The sequence below is a fragment of the Haemaphysalis longicornis genome, unplaced genomic scaffold (genome assembly GCF_048455015.1).
Source record: "Haemaphysalis longicornis isolate Haplotype H1 unplaced genomic scaffold, Haemaphysalis longicornis Haplotype H1 scaffold_1, whole genome shotgun sequence".
NCBI classification, from domain to species: domain Eukaryota; kingdom Metazoa; phylum Arthropoda; class Arachnida; order Ixodida; family Ixodidae; genus Haemaphysalis; species Haemaphysalis longicornis.
Window position 1 is genome coordinate 23,656,363 of NW_027526203.1, and position 18,030 is coordinate 23,674,392.

Consider the following 18,030-nt stretch of genomic DNA (forward strand, 5'->3'; position numbering starts at 1 on the left):
TCGTTTTCGGACACATTATCAGCTCCCTTACTTCATAAGCAACTTCTTTTATTACTTTTAGGAGCGGTCAGAAGCGGTCGGTCGAGCTACCCGCCCTACTTCGCGGCCGTTGACGCCACCATGTTGCCGCGGCTTACCGCGCCGCGCGCCGCATGCGGGTGGTATTCGCGGTGGCGTCAGCGCGCCTGTGGCGTGCGCGGCGCGTTTTCGTGAGCAGAAAACGCTCCATGTGGTTCACGCTTAATGATTTTGTGCCTCCGTGCGACCAAGGCCACACGGCCGCACACACACTCCCGCCTCCCGTTCACGCCGCAGTCATTGCTCGCGGCTCGCGTGTTCGTATCACCCGCACCGGGTGATAAATGCGAACGGATCATCCGAATTTTTTTACATTGCGTACAATGCATTTTGGCCGGGGAATTTTGAAAATTCGTATCACAACGAAATTCGTATCAACCGAATTCGTATCACCGAGATTCCACTGTATAGGGTATATATTGTACAACCAGTTTACACTTTTCTTTAGTTTTGGCATTTCAAGCAGCTTAGGTGACTATTTGTTGTATTGCGCTCGTGCAGTAAGCGTCGCCCGAGTTTCCACAATAGCTCACGTCTAGCAATTGCATTTCGTAGACGGAAAAGCGTTCGCAGATGCGTAGTCGTGCTGCTGACCTCTGTGCTTGTTCGCCCAGCGCAAAAAAGTGCTTCCCGCACCCTAGTTTTACGCTGTACGGTAAAAATATCAGTTGATTTTATTTCCTTAGTACCTATATTGACTTCGCTGACTCTCCTCCTGCCTTCAAGAGGCCTTATATTTTCCTACTGGCATACCAGTCAGCGAAACGTCGCATGTGCGCTTGTGTGAAGCAACCTTGACTTGGAGCTAGATACAGTGTACAAACTAACCAAGTAAAGAAAGGCAAATTCTACCATTCACAAACGTGTCCTGGCTTCGTTTCAACTGAGCGAACGAATTGCGAAGACCCGTCGGCGGCCGGCGGACGAAACGCTGGGCCGACTGACTCTGTCTGAAGGCCGGGGAGCCGTGCAGTCGCGCAGCCAATTGCCACCTTATCCCCTCCTGACGTCACACGAAAACGCCGCAGAAAATGGGCGAGCGTAAAGAGAGGGGGACAGCATTTTCGAATTAATTTTTCTACTAAATAAAATCGCGTAAACGCGCCCAGGGTGGTCGAAACATGGCCTGGGGACTCCAGACTACAATTTGCGCAAGTAATCCCGCAATGTTTACATATCACTTCAGTGTCCCTTTAAGGGGGGACGAGGGTCTTAAAACTAACTTTATTTATGGGTAGAAACTTATGAAAATTTGCACACAGATGTGCTTTTCTCTGTATTTCAAATATGCAATTATATTTGAGCTGGTGCTGTTAGTTCAAAAGTTATCATACAAAGTCTAAACCGCAATAAGGTAATTTCTTACGCAGCTTTAAAGAACTTTCGCATTGCATTTTGTCGCTTTTATTTACATGAATGGATAGCCAGAGAGTTCCCATACCCGATGAAATTCTTTGTTTTTCTCTAAAGTCACGGCATCCTAAAAAAATATGTCAAGTACAAAAGATGGCAGTATTCGACATTTTCGCTCATCAAAATAACTGCAAGTGATTATTTATGCATAGCCTAAACAGAAAAACTAAGAATGTCATCGGCTGCCTCAGGCTGTACTGAAAAAAATGGTGCGAAGATTGACCTTATGAAGCAAAAAGAAGTTTCCAAAAAGCTGCGTAAGGCTGAGGGAAGTGACCAAAAATATGAAACTGAGAAAACTGCATTTGAAGTTTGGCCATGTGTTACGAGATGAACCGTCAGTAGTGTAGCTTCAAAATTTCCCAGTAACAAAGACATGTTCTTCCCATTTTCACATCTGTCTTTGGATTCCAAAAATGTCAACTAGAACTGGAGATACAAAGGCCAAGTAACGGACCCCATCAGGAATTTAGCAAAATTTATCGACTTCGAATCGGTTGGCATTTTGCTAGTGTTGTGAAATCTGGTGGTGTCTTGCTGGTGTCGTGAAAACTGCAACAGTCCTTCGTAAAGTGCCATCATCCATTACAGTGCACTGTGGTACCCAGAATATTGGGTACGGCAGAAGTGTGAGGGTGAAACTTGCTTTAGGTGCCCCCCTTTTTTTGTTCTTTGGTGAGGCTATTTCATTTGCGGTTTTTATGCTCGTGCTCTGCCTGCCAATCTTCGTAGCCCTCATCTGAAGCTTTGGGTCCGATGGCGCAACCTAAGCAAAAGTTAGAGAGGACTACATGATCAATCACCAAGCCGGTGTACACTTCAATGATGCAGCCCACTCCAATGTGTGACGACCGTCCCCTTGTCATCCACGTGCCATCAAACATCACATCTATGTTGTTTGGCGGCTGACCAAGCTCCGAGTACAAGTCCTTGACGGCACGCACGCTATCGGCTCCAGAGGCTGCTGCAGTGTCCTCGCAAACCTGAACCACTTTCCTCAAGTGCGCTTGGAATGTCTTGTGGTGCAGGCCTCTATAGGACAAGTTCATACCAGCACAAAAATCTGACAGAGCAGTCACCCCCTTCTCGATGCTTTGAATAAAAGTACTTTTCAAAGCCCTCATATTCACTTCAAAAGGAGTGATATTGCCAGATCCTTCAGTCCTTGGTGAGGAAAAACGTTCCATACGGTGTTCACAAACCGAGCACGTCACCTCGAGCTTTACGGCGAGGCCGTACTGCCGGTTAGCCTTCCTCAAATCCGGCGCCGCCAGCCCGCACTTGCCGCACCTGACGTGCGCAAAATGGTCCTTCAGCATTGCAAAATCCACTAAGACAAAATCTGTGCTGAATTCTTCCTCTGAGTGCGCCAAATCCACTTCAAGGAGGTCGAATTTCTGCTGCGTTGCTGACTTGGTCTCCATTCCGCGCTTGACCTCGTCTGCGTGTTCCGTACGCGCGGCGATCTCCTCCGCCGTGTAATACCTCATGTCAAGCCGGCAAGACGTGCTTGGACCAGGTATGGATTCCGGAGGTGGTTGTTCAGGCGATGGGGCAGGCGAGGCAATACGAGGCGGCGAACGATTCTCATCCGGCGGAGTCGAGCGGCCCGAAGTTGCACCACGCGACTTTGGGATAGGCGGACGATGCTTTCGCTTCCCGAACGCATGACGGGTCGTCGTCTTCGAACGTTCGGCTCCTGGCATCAGTCACGAAAGTACGCGATGGAAGAATTAGAAGAAACTGCAAAAAAACTGCTCTAAGCGAGCGCTGCGCCAGAAGAGCGGACTCCGTCAGACGCGCGTAGCAGACGCCATGATGGCGACCGCCATGACAGCAGTCGCGCCGACCAATGGGAGGGGTCGTATGGCGAACTCAAACCGCGCGCGCCTGCTCTAGCCAATCGGCGGCCGAGAAGGTGCCTTCGGAAAACTGACAAGGGCGGTCGGTCTACTCAAGCGATGCCATTTTGAGATACCACAAAATGCACACAAAGAAACAAGCTTAAAAACAAGACCAAGACGGCGGCGATCGGTCGGCTGCTTCGCCCGCGGGGCGCGTGGGAATTTGAAGCAATTTTTGCCCAATTTGGGGCATTTCGTGGCCCCCGAGGCGTTTCAAAACATGATTTTAGAGTATTTCCCGATGGAATTTCGCGTTGATATTTTGAAGGTAGGTGCTTGAAGGTACAATAATTCCAAAAATTTGATTTTCTCGAAATCAATATTTTGGCCATTTTCGACCATTCCAAGACCCGCGTCCGCCCTTAAAGGGACACTGAAGTGATATGTAAACATTGCGGGATTACTAGTGCAAATTGTAGTCCGGAGTCCCCAGGCCATGTTTCGACCACTCTGGGCGCGTTTACGCGTTTTTATTTAGTAGAAAAATTAATTCGAAAATGCTGTCCTCCTCTCTTTACGCTCGCCCATTTTCTGTGGCATTTTCGTGTGACGTCGGGAGGAGCCGAGCTCGCAATTGGCTGCGCTACTGCGCGGCTCCCCGGCCTTCAGGCAGAGTCAGTCGACCCAGCGTTTCGTCCGCCGGCCACCGACTGGTTGTCGCAATTCGTTCGCTCAGTTGAAACGAAGCCAGGACACGTTTGTGAATGGAAGAATGTGCCTTTCTTTACTTGGTTAGTTTGTACACTGTATCTAGCTCCAAGTCAAGGTCGCTTCACACAAGCGCTAAACAATTAAGCGCACATGCGACGCTTCGCTGACTGGTACGCCAGCCAGTAGGAAAATATAAGGCCTCTTGAAGGCGGGAGAAGAGTCAGCGAAGTCAATATAGGTACTAAGGAAATAAAATCAACTGATATTTTTACCGTACAGCGTAAAACTAGGGTGTGGGAAGCACTTTTTTGCGCTGGGCGAACAAGCACAGCGGTCAGCAGCACGACTACGCATCTGCGAACGCTTTTCCGTCTAAGAAATGCAAATGCTAGACGTGATACATAGTGGAAACTTGGGGAATGCTTACTGCACGAGCGCAAAACAACAGTCACCTAAGCTGCTTGAAATGGCAAAACTAAATAAAAGTGTAAACTGGTTATACAATATATACCTTATATTACCAAGCCCGTCCCGTGGCCGAGTAGTTTAGAGCGCTGGATATGTCATTGCAAGTGTTTTGCAAGTCGCGAGTTCGAATCCCTGCGGGTGCGTGCTTTTTTTTTTTATATAAGTTAACTTTTTCGTTTCAGTGGGCACAGGCCAGAATCAACAGACCCTTGGCCTGGTGCGAACACGCTTTTTACGATACAGGCATGAGTGAGGCAAGCTCCAAATATGGGGGAAAAGAGCATGGCATTTGAGCGTCTGCGGGGACACGGAGGGCGTTCATGCACTGCGTTGGCCTCGGCTAGTGAATGCTACGATTCCAAGCCGTCCTGGTGGGCTTATCTTACGCATTTTACAGCCGACAACATGGCAGAAGCGTGGTACGATGATTACTGAGATATTGAGAATGCCCATCCAACAACGCCATCGTTTGTGTTTTACAGAACCAAAACCGAAACCGAAACTTGTTTGATTGCTAACCCTGGGAATCGTCCAATCACGGTGCTCCCTCCTCCTAATGTCACAGCTTTAGTTAGTGCGGCCGCCGCAAACCGCGCATAGTAGTTTTTCTTCTTGCGCGCTGTGTAAAATAATTACCGATTTGTCAACCGGATAAACGATGAAAAGTGGGCTAATTTGAGCCAGTCTACGCAGTGCAAGCAAAAACGGGAGCTTGACAAATTCACTTCAGTGTCCCTTTAAGAGCTGCAACACTTAGGCAATGGAATTCTGATACCCGACATAAGTTCGTGTCGTCGTAAAACCGATGCTTTTTCCGCAACGCCTCATTAAATATGACAGCAGACTAGGTTTCCACTTCTTTTTTCATTTTGGTCACTACTACACGCCGCTGTTAGTCGTCCATTCGAAGTTACGCCTCATTTCGTCCGTTCAGTGGTAGGCTTAGGCGCGGCGTTGAGGGGTGCGGCGGGCCAACAGCGGAAGAAGCTTTCGAAAGACTTTTTTTCAAGCACAAAGGCTCTGCAGTATGGGCGCGTGATGCAACCACGACACTCGAGATGAAGCCATGATTGAGAGTTGAGCGGAGTACACACGGACCGCTTCACTTTGTGGAGCAGCGCTTACGTGCTCCCGCAAAAGCGGAAAGCTTACATTAAATATCATCAGGCCAAATTTGATTAAGCAATTACTTTTATGCCCGCTGAGCCCTAAAGATACCGATTTCTCCGCACCGCAACTGCCTAATGAACACGTTTCGATCACGTTCGGAGAGCAATTTATTGCCACCAGCACGCGATGTTCAAGCCGTAGTGAAGAAGTCCGTAAGCAGTGCTTGGCGTTTCTTGACCAGGGTGGGCTTTACGTGACGATCGTATGCTGACAGCGTTAACAAGGCTTGCTCTTAAACATTCGCGTGCGCTTGTGTGCCTCCGCAGAACGTCGATGGCATCCATCACTTCGGTGGCCTTCGGTTTCACTGACACTTCCTCAGGCTCTTGTTCGGAACACTTTTCTTTCCCTTGGAGTGCTCATGCTGCTTATAAGACTCATCTAATGATGGACAAACAAAATATTAATGTGGTTATCCGCGAGCACAACCTAGAGCAGCAGCATCGTGAGCAAGGACGCGTAGGCTTCGGCAGCCTAAGCATAGAGGGCGCTGGCATAGGCAACGATAGAGACGTCAAAATGGTGGCCGCACTATTAAACCGTCCATGACCGCTAACGGTTTTCGAGCAGCTTCTTTCATCGCTTTTAATTGTTGTCAACCGCATAATTCACCGCTTTTCTTTCATTTTAGCCTGTTAAGAGTTAATGCGAGCACTGAATGTTTTCAATGTAGGCTCTGAGAGGCAAAATAAAAGGTGCCTCGACCGGAATTTCGTTCTTCCTTTCTTGCCATGACTTCGTTAAATCGAAAGCGCCGCACGAAATTACTTCGTAAAATCGAGATAAAAATACATGGATTTAGCAAAATTTTGTTAGAAGACTTGAAAAAATTCGTTATATCGCGAATTTCATTAAATCGAGGTTCGTTATATCGAGGTTCAACTGTAGTTGTCTTATGTTTGTGGGATATTTTGCATACTTCCAGAGCTGTCTTTCTCAATGAAATGAACATCTGCAAGGGTGAGAAGGTGGCTATTTGGTGTGTGATTATAAAGTGAGAGATTTTCTATGAAAGGGTGGGATTGCAGGAAAGCTGACAACGCGAAACACGCATTTATGTACAGCGTAAAAAGTTATTTACAGCCTTGTTTATTTGTGTCAGTTAAGCAGCCGCCATGACAGGGGGGCGCTCGTGACGTTGCCATTCTCGTCAAACCACTGCCGGTCGTGTCTAGGCCAGTCGCGGTCTCCACCATCTCCACACGCCGGGCAGCATGACGTCAATTCCAAAACCATGTGTACATGCAGCAGAGCAGCGCGCACCAACCACAGCCAGTGCATTGGTCACGTCATGGGAGGCCCGACATCGGCGGTTTTGGGCCAGGAGGATCAGATGGCGTCATTCTGATGCCGATTGCGAAAGGGCATCCGTTCTGAAATTTCTCATGTGTGCAAAGATTAAAATGGATTTCAAATATGTTACACTGAACAGTTACTGTTGAAACTTGTTGGGAGGTATCCCCATATCAACGGAAGCTTTTTACATAGTTATCCCAGCTTTGAAATTTCAGGTCAGTGCTCCTTTAACCCTTTGAGGGTCGAACTTTTTTGCCAAATGCGACCCCCCAGGGTCGATTTTTATTATTGTTGATTTAAATTCTTCGGATGAATCTATTTCAAGAAAAAATTATCGTAATTTTTTTAGGGTTACCATAAAGTGACAAAAAAATCATTTGTTGTTGCTACATACATGTGGTTTATTCATGAGTAACTCAAGGAAAATTCTAAATAATAACAGTAACAAGCCGGCACCTCTTGAGTGAATCGAAATCAGATAGACATCAGTTTCGCGTGCGCAAAAAGCGGCAAGCGCCCGGAGGACGATACCGAAACCAGCCGCTGTGCGCGGGCGGACGGCCGGATGCCTGAGCGATAGACGGCACACTACTACTATAAAATTTTAAAAAAAAATGAGAAAAGAGCCTCATCAGTTTTGCAGGCACCCTTGGTCTGTGGCAGGCGCAAGAAGCGAGAGGCGCCCAGGTACTCAGTGGGCGATACCCAGTGCGCCCCCTCGTTACCAGATGCGCAAGCAATAGCCGGTGCACCGCTGAGGTAAATTATAAAGAAATAAAAAGGAGCCATCGGCGCAAGAAAATAATTTGATGTATTTCTGCAGCGTGGCAGCACATGCCAAGGAGGAGAAGTTGGCGAAAAAGGCGCGCTTTTTAAACATACAAGCGATGACGTACATACACGTTATTGACCATTTTGAAGGAGTTTTCAGAGGACGTATATGTACGTCCGTGACCCTAACCCAAACTGCTTCTTTATTGACCAACTGTGTATATATTGCAGCTGCGTTTGTCGTCACTTTTGGAGCCATTTTTGAGAGGGAAGTGTCCAGATGCTGCTGTCAAGCCAAGTTCTAGGCAAAGGCGGCATATATACATTGAGCGTGTTTGCAGAGCTGCTGTAGGAGGGCTAGTTTAAGCGCCCTCAATTTTAACACTCCCTCTTCCCCCCTATTTGTGCGAGACCTTGTAACACAGACCCTTCAGCAGTTGGCACTTGTTTCCCCTTTACATTCAGTGTGAATCTAAATCTCCAAGTGGGGGGGAATGCTTTAATTTTTCTTCCTGTGGTATGTGCATGTTTGGTTGAGAACGGGGCCGAGTGGTGCATTGTATGGTGCTGCTACTTTTCCTTCGGGGCTAGACTGATACATTCCGAACAATGCCTATGCAGGGTCAGCGAGGATGATGACTGGCCAGTTTCAGGCTCCTCTGTCAACCCATCCAGGCGCAGTGTGTTGGTTTCTAAGGTGTGTAGCTTTTTAGTGACCACATTATTCTGACTGCACACTCGTTTGGGTTTGGGTTTTTATACCGAAAACTTTTCTCTGGTCAGAGTTTTTTTTTTTTTTTTTTCACAACCAAGAGCAGTTGGCTCTTGTCTATTCCTGGCGAATTTCATGTACTACGGTATGTGTTGAAAGTGGATTTTGTGCAGAGAAGTCATGTAGTCCTATTATAAAATCAGAATTGGGGGTCGTTTTGAGGTTAATGATGGGGTTTCCAGGCTGTACTTTTGGCCCTTGAAGGCATTTTTTCTTGACAAGATGGCTGCTGCTTTGTGCATTCTTAGTGTGGCTTTGCTCAAAGGCCGCTTAAAGTTGTCACGAGAAGATCCTTGTGCTGCAGAGAGGGGTGTGCACGCTTCAATGTGAGCAGACCTGGGGAAACTTGGCACTTTTCTGCCATGGAAAATGGTGTCGTTGTATGTAGGGGTTCAGTTAAAGGGACACTGAAGTGATATGTAAACATTGCGGGATTACTAGCGCAAATTGTAGTCCGGAGTCCCCAGGCCATGTTTCGACCACTCTAGGCGCGTTTACGCGATTTTATTTAGTAGAAAAACTAATTCGAAAACGCTGTCCTCCTCTCTTTACGCTCGCCCATTTTCTGTGGCGTTTTCGTGTGACGTCAGGAGGGGATGAGCTGGCAATTGGCTGCGCCACGGCTGCGCTACTGCACGGCTCCCCGGCCGACAGAGTCAGTCGGCCCAGCGTTTCGTCCGCCGGCCGCCGGCGGGTCGTCGCAATCAAGGAGGTTAAAAAAAAATTGCTTGGTCGCAATTCGTTCGCTTAGGTGAAACGAAGCCAGGACACGTTTGTGAATGGAAGAATGTGCCTTTCTTTACTTGGTTTGTTTGTACACTGTATCTAGCTCCAAGTCAAGGTCGCTTCACACAAGCGCTGCACATGCGACGCTTCGCTGACTGGTACGCCAGTAGGAAAATATAAGGCCTCTTGAAGGCGGGAGAAGAGTCAGCGAAGTCAATATAGGTACTAAGCAAATAAAATCAACTGATATTTTTACCGTACAGCGTAAAACTAGGGCGCGGGAAGCACTTTTTTGCGCTGGGCGAACAAGCACAGCGGTCAGCAGCACGACTACGCATCTGCGAACGCTTTTCCGTCTACGAAATGCAATTGCTAGACGTGAGCTACTGTGGAAACTCGGGCGACGCTTACTGCACGAGCGCAGTACAACAAATAGTCACCTAAGCGGCTTGAAATGCCAAAACTAAATAAAAGTGTAAACCGGTTGTACAATATATACCCTATATTAGCAAGGCATTCGCGTCCCGCTCCGTGGCCTAGCGGTCTGGGGCGCTAGGATTTCACCGCAAATGTTTTGCGAGTCACGAGTTCGAATCCCCGCGGGTACGTGCTTTTTTTTTTTTTGTAAGTTAACTTTTTTGTTTTCCGCCGATGTTTTCTATATTGAGTTCACCTTTTTTTGGGCCGCAACGTTCATGGCTACACGAACTAGTTCACAAAACGCGCGCAGGCTGGCACTGGCGCGCTAGCGAGTTCTCGTTGGCGTGCTGTTGCCATAAGCACCGACTGCTTGCAGGAAGTGGGCACAGGCCAGAATGAACAGACCCTTGGCCTGGTGCGAACACGCTTTTTACGATACAGGCATGAGGGAGGCAAGCTCCAAATATGGGGGAAATGCGCATGACATTTGAACGTCTGCGGGTACGCGGAGGGCGTTCATGCACTGCGTAGGTCTCGGCTAGTGAATGCTACGACTACAAGCCGTCCTGGGAGGCTTATATTGTGCATTTTACAGCCGACAACATGGCAGAAGCGCGGTACGATGATTACTGAGATATTGAGAATGCCCATCCAACAAAGCCATTGGTTATGTTTCACAGAACCGAAACCGAAACTTGTGTGATTGCTAACCTTGGGCATCGTCCAATCACGGCGCCCCTCCTCCCAACGTCACAGCCTTAGTTGGTGCGGCCGCCGCAAACCGCGCATGGTAGTTTTTCTTCTTTCGCGCTTTGTAAAATAATTACCGATTTGTCAACCGGATAAACGATGAAAAGTGTGCTAATTTGAGCCAGTCTACGCAGTGCAAGCAAAAACGGGAGCTTGACAAATTCACTTCAGTGTCCCTTTAAGTAAAGATTTTTTAACTGCTGTAATGTAAAAAAAATATTGCACGTACGATGCCCAAATTTTATATAACACCACAATTAAAGAGGCCGACCCAACAAAAATGAAAAAAAAAAAAAAAAATTATTGAGAAACGAAAAAAAGAGTGGTTTGGTTATTCAGGCCTAGGCAGAGACAGTGGGCCCCTGGCTTGTATGCTGCAGAAGTATGCTCAATTCACCTGAGTGGACTTTCGGCTGATTTTTTTCGCACTTTCGTCGGTGCTTTAACCCAAGTGAGTCTAGAAATTCCATTGGCAGAAGGCATGCTCAACTGTGCTGGCATCGCAAGCCGCATGAGAAGCACGCACAGCAGCTTGCGGCAGCCACTCTTCTGTTGGCGGCCCTGTTGGTGCGTTCCCGAGTAGCTTGTTTGGCACTTACTCGGTGGCCGCCCCTGCCTGCGCAGCCGATCAAGCGCACCCCTGTGACCCAGCGGGTGTGCAGCATGGACCAGCCGCTGCAGTTCCTGTGGGACTACGGGGACGGCTCAGAGGACCTCTATGACGCCAGGTCAGGCCACGGTGGGGGAGGACAGGGGGCTTTGAGCGGAAGGCTGGCTGCATGACGTCCTTGAGGGGCAGGTTTTTACCTTGAGCCACCAAAAGGATTCGGGCATCTTGGTAGTGTCATAAGAGGTAATGGGATCTCGTACTCGCGGCTGAGGCATTGGGCTGCTGAGCCCAAAGACACAGGTCCTACACCGGCTGCTGTGGCCACATTTAGATGGAAGCAAAAAGCAAAAACACCCGTGTGTCGAATTTGTGCGCACGTTAAGTATCCCCAGGTGGTCACAATTACTGTATAAACCGGATTATAGGTCGACCCGGTATATAGGTCGACCCCCTACCTTGAGGTGGGAAAAGTTGACAAAAAAAATAATTCGGCACAGAAGCGCACTCACAATGTCTATATTTATTTTCGACGTCCGTCCGTCACTGCCACTCACTATGCCTGCCGAAGTCACTCGCCCGAGCTCTCAGAGTCGTCCGAGGATGACTGCTTCGCACTGTCATCTTCCATGCCATCAGGTGCGTTGCTGATGGAGCACTTCCTGAACGCTCGTGTAACCATGTCGTTGGGCAGCGACTGCCCAGAGAAGGACATCCAGCTTGACACGGTCGCAACCGGCCCGTATTCGCCGCGAGCTCGACATGTAGGTGGCGACAGCGTCGCGCTGCTAGTGTGGATGCTCCGCTGAGCGGCCCGTAATAATGCACACTGTGGGCGCGCTTCGTGCCTTTTTCCCGCCGTATGTGCGCACGAAAGGTGCAAACAAGAGTGGTATGCTGTAGTTCGGTTCCTCAACGTTCAATGTATAGCATGGAAGCGGCAGTCAGTTTTAATTACTACGCCAAAAAAAGCAACGACTCATCGGGAATTTCAGAATGGCCGTAATTGTGACAATGAACTTGTACGCTGTGGCTCGTAGCAAACTCGATCTTTCCAGCCTATGGCTTTAAGCCTTCAATAAAAGCATAAATAGAAACAAATCAGGAAGCCTCGATCTCTGAAATTCAGTTTACAACGGCAATCTCAATCGGTTTCATTGGTAGCATGACGCATTCTTGCATTTGTGGGATGCCCTAAAATAATAACACTACTTAACTGTCCCGAAATTCTTTCTAAGAGCTTACGATATTTTTTGTGTGTTCAAAAGGCAACATAAAATTACTGAATTTTGATCAGTGCAGAGATATAAATGTACCCGCTCTAACGGGTCTTTTGAACGAAATTTTAACGACTCTGAAGGAAGGTTTGATCAATAACGGTGTCGGATCAATTATTTACGGCTTTTGTCGCAAGTGAACTTGCGAATTGAATTGTCAGCGCACGCAGTACAATCAACATCTCATGTTTAGCTAGGTTTTCGCAAAGTGACAAGCAGCTGCTTACAATGTGCAGACCAAGCTTCTGGGACCTCACAGTGAGCACAAATTTTCTGTTACGGCTGCTCTGTTGACCATTTGCGTTCCTTTTAAAATCTAACAGGTGCCTGCAACAGCGAGATGTATTTGCATTCTTGCGTATGAGGTCGCTTACGAACCCTAAAGATGGCAATAAATGAAGTTGCGCTGTTGCAGATGTAGTAAAACATTTCCTTTTTATTTCTCGTTGCGAATCAGCGCAACGGGTTCCCGGTAACTACTTTGTTTTGTAAACTTAATATCGCCTTTGTCTTGGCATTTAATTCTTGAGGATTGGTTAAAAAATTAAATTCTGTGCATTTAGTTTTTTTTTTTCGGGAAAGGGGGGGGGTCCTGCTGACGTTGCAAGAGCAGCGAGAAGAGAACGCATGTAACGCGAAAAGCCAAACTATGGTTATAAGTATTACATACAATCGAAAGTACACTAGGCGCCGTGTTCTGTAGCGGTGAAAAAGCAGTACGTATTTTCAAAACTTATTAACCCCCCTTTGGTTCGGGATTGTCCAGGAATTGTGGCTCGCCTTTTTCAAAATTGTATTGAAAGCAAGCATTGTGGGAAAAAAATAAAAAAAAAAAACAGCGGGTCATGGCACACACCCCTCACACATGTGGGCAACAACGTGCATTATATTACGCGTTTTCTCCTCTTTCTTTAACCTTAGGTCCACCTTAAGAGGTTAAGACGTGAAAATATTAGGCATTTGGTTATGCTGAGTGAGACACGTTTCTGGACAAGGTGATTCATGTCGGATTTGAAAATGATATATATGAAAATGACACACGAAAGGCCACATGACAGACGCAAACTCCACTGCTTAATTTTACCGAAAAATCCCCCCTAAATACTCTTCCGCATCCATAGAAACGTATTCTAAATAATACGTAAAATTAGCAACTCGATACAGTTGAATAAATGTTTATTCCTCCTCCTCAGTATAAACAACTACTGTACAAAAATGGTATTTATTTTACAAGACGTACGGGAAGGACACGATCACACAGGCGCTTGCGGGTGTAAAATACGTGTCCGGTAATGTATGGGCGATAGCGCACGGGTCATGTGCAGTATAAATGTTTTTGTTTGTTTCTTCTTTCTATAAGCACGCATATGCACAGGTCTTGTCGCTTCTTACCCGTTTCGCGTACTAAACTTTCATCCTTTAAATAATCACCATGCCACCTTCAAAAAGCACCCTTCGACGTTCCCGAAACGGCAGACGACTGCACTCAACAATGAGAAAAGTGCAATGTGTGGAAGCACTCAAGCGGTGACCAGGGCGAAGATGTTTCGTGGAATTAAACCAGCGCATTAACCCGCAGCGGCCGCTGATTATTGCGTTTCTAGAGGAAATGCGCAAGCAGAGATAAATTGTGTCATTGCTTACTGCCAAACGAGCACACATATTGGTTGTTTTGTCGTGTGCAGCACACGTCTTGGGCCGCACGCAACGTGAAAAAGCAGACGACGCGAAAGCGCCATCCACACTAGGAGCGGTTCGTCCCGCCGCCGCCAGGAGCCGACTGTGTTCGCGCTCGGGGCGAATAGGTCTTTTTGTTGTTGCCGGCTATCCACTCATTGTACAGTTCGCGGAGCCGGTCCGCGCATGGCCTCCGGAGCGATCGTGAGCGAAGTTCCCGGACAAAGTTCCCGGACGAAGTCCGCCACTTTGTTCTCCAACTCGGAGAGCACCGCTTGACGTCACAGAACAATCGGTTTCGGGGGTTGCACGCGCACAGCTTAGCTTTCTGGCTCCGCCAGTTCCGCACACTTTTCTCTGAAACGCCTAAACTGGCGTTACGCCGCCATGTTCTCATTCTGCTCGGTGACTCAATCGCGGTCAGCTTAAACGCCACGGTAAACTGGCGTCGACTGCCGCACTTATCTCGGAACAGAGACGTACAGAAATGTACGCACGCACGAGTAATAGACGAGTAAAAGACGAAAAACTAGAGAAAAGCGAAATCAAATAAAGGCCTGATAGAGCAAGAGAGCAGTCCGACACGAATGGCGATGGCGATTGGCGACGGACTACCAATACGCTTGCACATTGTTGCCAGACAACGATTTACATTCTGCCAATGACCGCTATATAAGACGGGGGGTGACTTTTGTGCGGATTTTTTTGGAAAAAAACTCGACCTATATTCCGGTTTATACGCTAATCTGGAGCCCTCCACTGTGGCGTGCCTCATAGCGCAGGTGTAGCTTCGGCACATTAAACACCCCTATTTGATTTTCCCCCCTTTTGTCATAAGTGTAGATATGAGGAATGGTCCGAATGGAACTGACAACTTTGTGCTCAGCTGTTTGAACACCTTGGCTGATGAGCCACCCGGGCCAGCGGGTCAAGGGAAATCGGGCGTACTTGGGGCAACAAACTAGTGAATGACAACTTGTACAAAGTGTATATACAGTCAAACCAGACTATATTGAACCCGTTTACATCGAATTATTCTGTATATCAAACTATTTCTGGACAGTATATTTACAATGAGAATAAATAGCAAAAATTACGGTTATATCGAACAAAAATACCAGCGACTCCCGATATATCGAATGAAAAATGCTGCAGAAGTGCCCCCCAAGCTGGGTTTCCCTCAGGGTGGAGGCGCAAATTCCACTGGCACACCCCAGAAAGTGGTTTAACCTGGCCGCTCATGGGCAGCGGGTAACTCTTTCCCCTCCTTCTGGGACTGCTCCACCGTGCCTTGTAGGGTGTGAGCCGTCAACACCCCCTCTTTGCAAACAATGATTCTGGCCCGCCTGCCATGCCCCCCCCCCCTCCCCCCGTTCGTTGCATTTGCATTCGCGTTTTGCGGGCTTTCTTCCAAAAAGTAGCTCTGGTGGCTAACGCTAGTGTCACTAAATAAAAAGTTATTTAGTGGCTCTAGCTAGTGCAAAGCGGCCAAATTTGCCTTTCTCCGTGACGCTGGCAATCCTAAATCGAATTGGGCTTAGTGAGAAGTCGGATGTCCCCATCGGGCACAAGATTTTCAAAACCACCTCGAAGTCGGTTCTGGGCAGATGCCACTAAAGAAACTGCCTTAAAATTGCATTAAATCTGCCAGCTTGTGCGTGCCGGTGATGGCTGGAAATACGGAGTGCAACGAAGCCACCGCCGGTGTTGCTGAAGCGTGAAGCAAGTTGTCAAAGTTGACGTATCAATGGTTGGTGAGTTTGTGAATGTGGATGGTGTCACAATCATGGGACAGTTTGGAACACTACATTGCTGACATGTGCCGAGCACAAGTGACAGCGGATGCAACGAGGAAAGCAACAACAATCCTTTGCTCACAACCTCCGAAGTAATTGGTGCACTCACACTAGTCTGGCACTAGTCTAGCAGGTAGCAGAGAACTTGGGTATGCAGAGCACTTCTATTGGACACAGAATGCATCGCCCAACCTGAATTTGGCAAAGTGTGAAGTATCCACGCAAGGAAATAAGTGTTATCCAAGAAGGCATCAACTAGAGAAAGAAAACGGAACAGTGTACTCTACTGCATTTGTAGTTTCCTTGATCGGGACTGTATGAACTGGGAAATGCTGAAACCCAGGGACATATCACTCAAGTTTCACTGTAAAAAGCAGAATCAATGCTAATGTTTGCTGCTTTCCTTAAAAATCTGCAGTCATATGTCTGGTAAAGTATTAATCCCCAGCATTAGTAAATGCCTGTGTGTCATTAGAATTGAACGATCACAATGACAGCTAGGTTTAATAATTTCAACTTGGGAGTATGACGACAGTATCCGGACAGTTCCACCCTGAAACTGTTTACTTTGGTGCTCAACTAGTAGCATTCACAATGATCTTTGTCGTAAGTCCCAATGTAAGACATAGATTTAAAACTTCATAATGGAGCAACCTCTATGTGAATTGCAAAACTGAACTCCTGAGTTATTCTACGTAGTGTGCCAGGGGCAGACATGCCTGAGAAGGTTATAACATCTTGCAAATGCAAAAGGATGGACTTTTTGTTGTTGTTCTGGCACTTAAAGCACATCATCACCCTCGTCACCCACACACCCCTCCTACACTACCTCTTGGGTGTCATGCAAACTAGTTCGCGAAAATGTTGCAGTGCCCAGTCACTGAAGGCCCTGCACATTTAGCTACAAGCGAGAAATCACAATTTTCCAGTGCGATATCATGAAGTGATTACTGTATTTATTCAGTCATGAGGTGGTCACACTTATAAAATGAGGTAGCAGTTTCAGAATCCACAGAGTAGACAGAATAATATGCATACCAACACGAGGTTGTAGGAATGAACGAAAAATGTTCATAATTCATTCTTCCCTGCGCCCTTGAGAGGGTGGATGCTGCCTGCAATCACTTAGCTCCAGCTCCCCGAGCATCACAGCCACCTACTCAGCTAAAGTTTCAGTGACGCCCATTTTAAGTGCTGCTCCAGCATTAAATGCTGTAGAAGCCATTTGATCTTTCTTTACTGTGTGTTGGGATGGCTATCTGTGTCATTTTCTGAGAGGTGGCTACTTTCTTGTAAAACCCTCTCCTGCAGTTTCTGTCACCATGCCTGTCATCTGATCCCCATCATCGTTGGGGGGGGGGTTCATACTTTGAATGGTGAACTGCGTGCTCATGACTCGAGAACCCCAAACAGATAACTCTGCGTATTGAAAATCTTCATATATAGTAAAAGCACTCCGTCCCCGATTTTCGGTGGGTTCTAGTGTTTTGATACAAATACATGGTAGAACCCAAAGTTTTGACAAAGCAAACTTGCAAAGACCAACTTCTTTACTTTCTGTATTGTCTTCTTACCAATCGCTCATTGTGATAGGCTTGAAACTGAGCCCTAGTGTTGGGTGCACAGTAGACATTCTGGGGGAAGGTATGTGAGCAGGGGTAAGTTTTTGCCAACCATGCACAATGCACACACTTCCAAAGATGGCGCAGTTTTTTCTGAAAAAAAAAAAGGAAAATGTTCATTAAATAAGTAAAGGCGGTGCAAATGCTGTTGCTCCCAACGCCTGCACCCCCACTCACAGTGATATTATGGCGCTACCGCTGCTGTCTTAAAACACCATGCCTCATACAGTCGAATCCCGCTACAACGAACTCCGCTTCAACGAAATGTCTGCTTCAGTGAAATATTTGCAATTCCCCATCAGTTAGCCATAGAAGTCAATGCAGCAAAGTCTGCCACAACGAACCATTTGTTTGGCTTGCTTTTGCTTCAACGAAATTTTCGCTCATTGGGACTGGGCTAGAACATTTGTTTTACAATAAAATAATCATAATGCCAACTATCTGTTACTTTTTATGCATTAAGGACGCTTAGATCAACCGACAACAAGCGCCGCGGGATCACACCGCCACCCAAAACAAAAACAAACTCGTAGGCGGACGCCATTGTTTGCTGGTGATAACGATGTGGCTGGCTGTCTTTACATGAGTCGCAGGCCCGGTTTGCCAAGCTGGAGCTACAGCCAATCCGTATC

At 47.3% G+C, this 18,030-nt stretch overlaps 1 protein-coding gene across 5 annotated transcripts in view; it reads left to right on the forward strand.

Annotated features, from left to right (window-relative positions):
• The window catches only part of LOC144175497 (uncharacterized), a 67,615-nt gene that overhangs the window by 28,076 nt on the left and 21,509 nt on the right, over positions 1-18,030 (forward strand). For 3 of the 5 annotated variants that reach the window (XM_077704579.1, XM_077704584.1, XM_077704587.1), the window contains exons 8-9: positions 8,373-8,448; positions 11,044-11,147. The exons of the other annotated variants lie outside the window; for them this stretch is intronic. In XM_077704579.1, the coding sequence (XP_077560705.1) occupies positions 8,373-8,448; positions 11,044-11,147 (180 nt within the window). The remainder of the gene's footprint in view (positions 1-8,372; positions 8,449-11,043; positions 11,148-18,030) is intronic. 5 annotated transcript variants of the gene reach the window in all.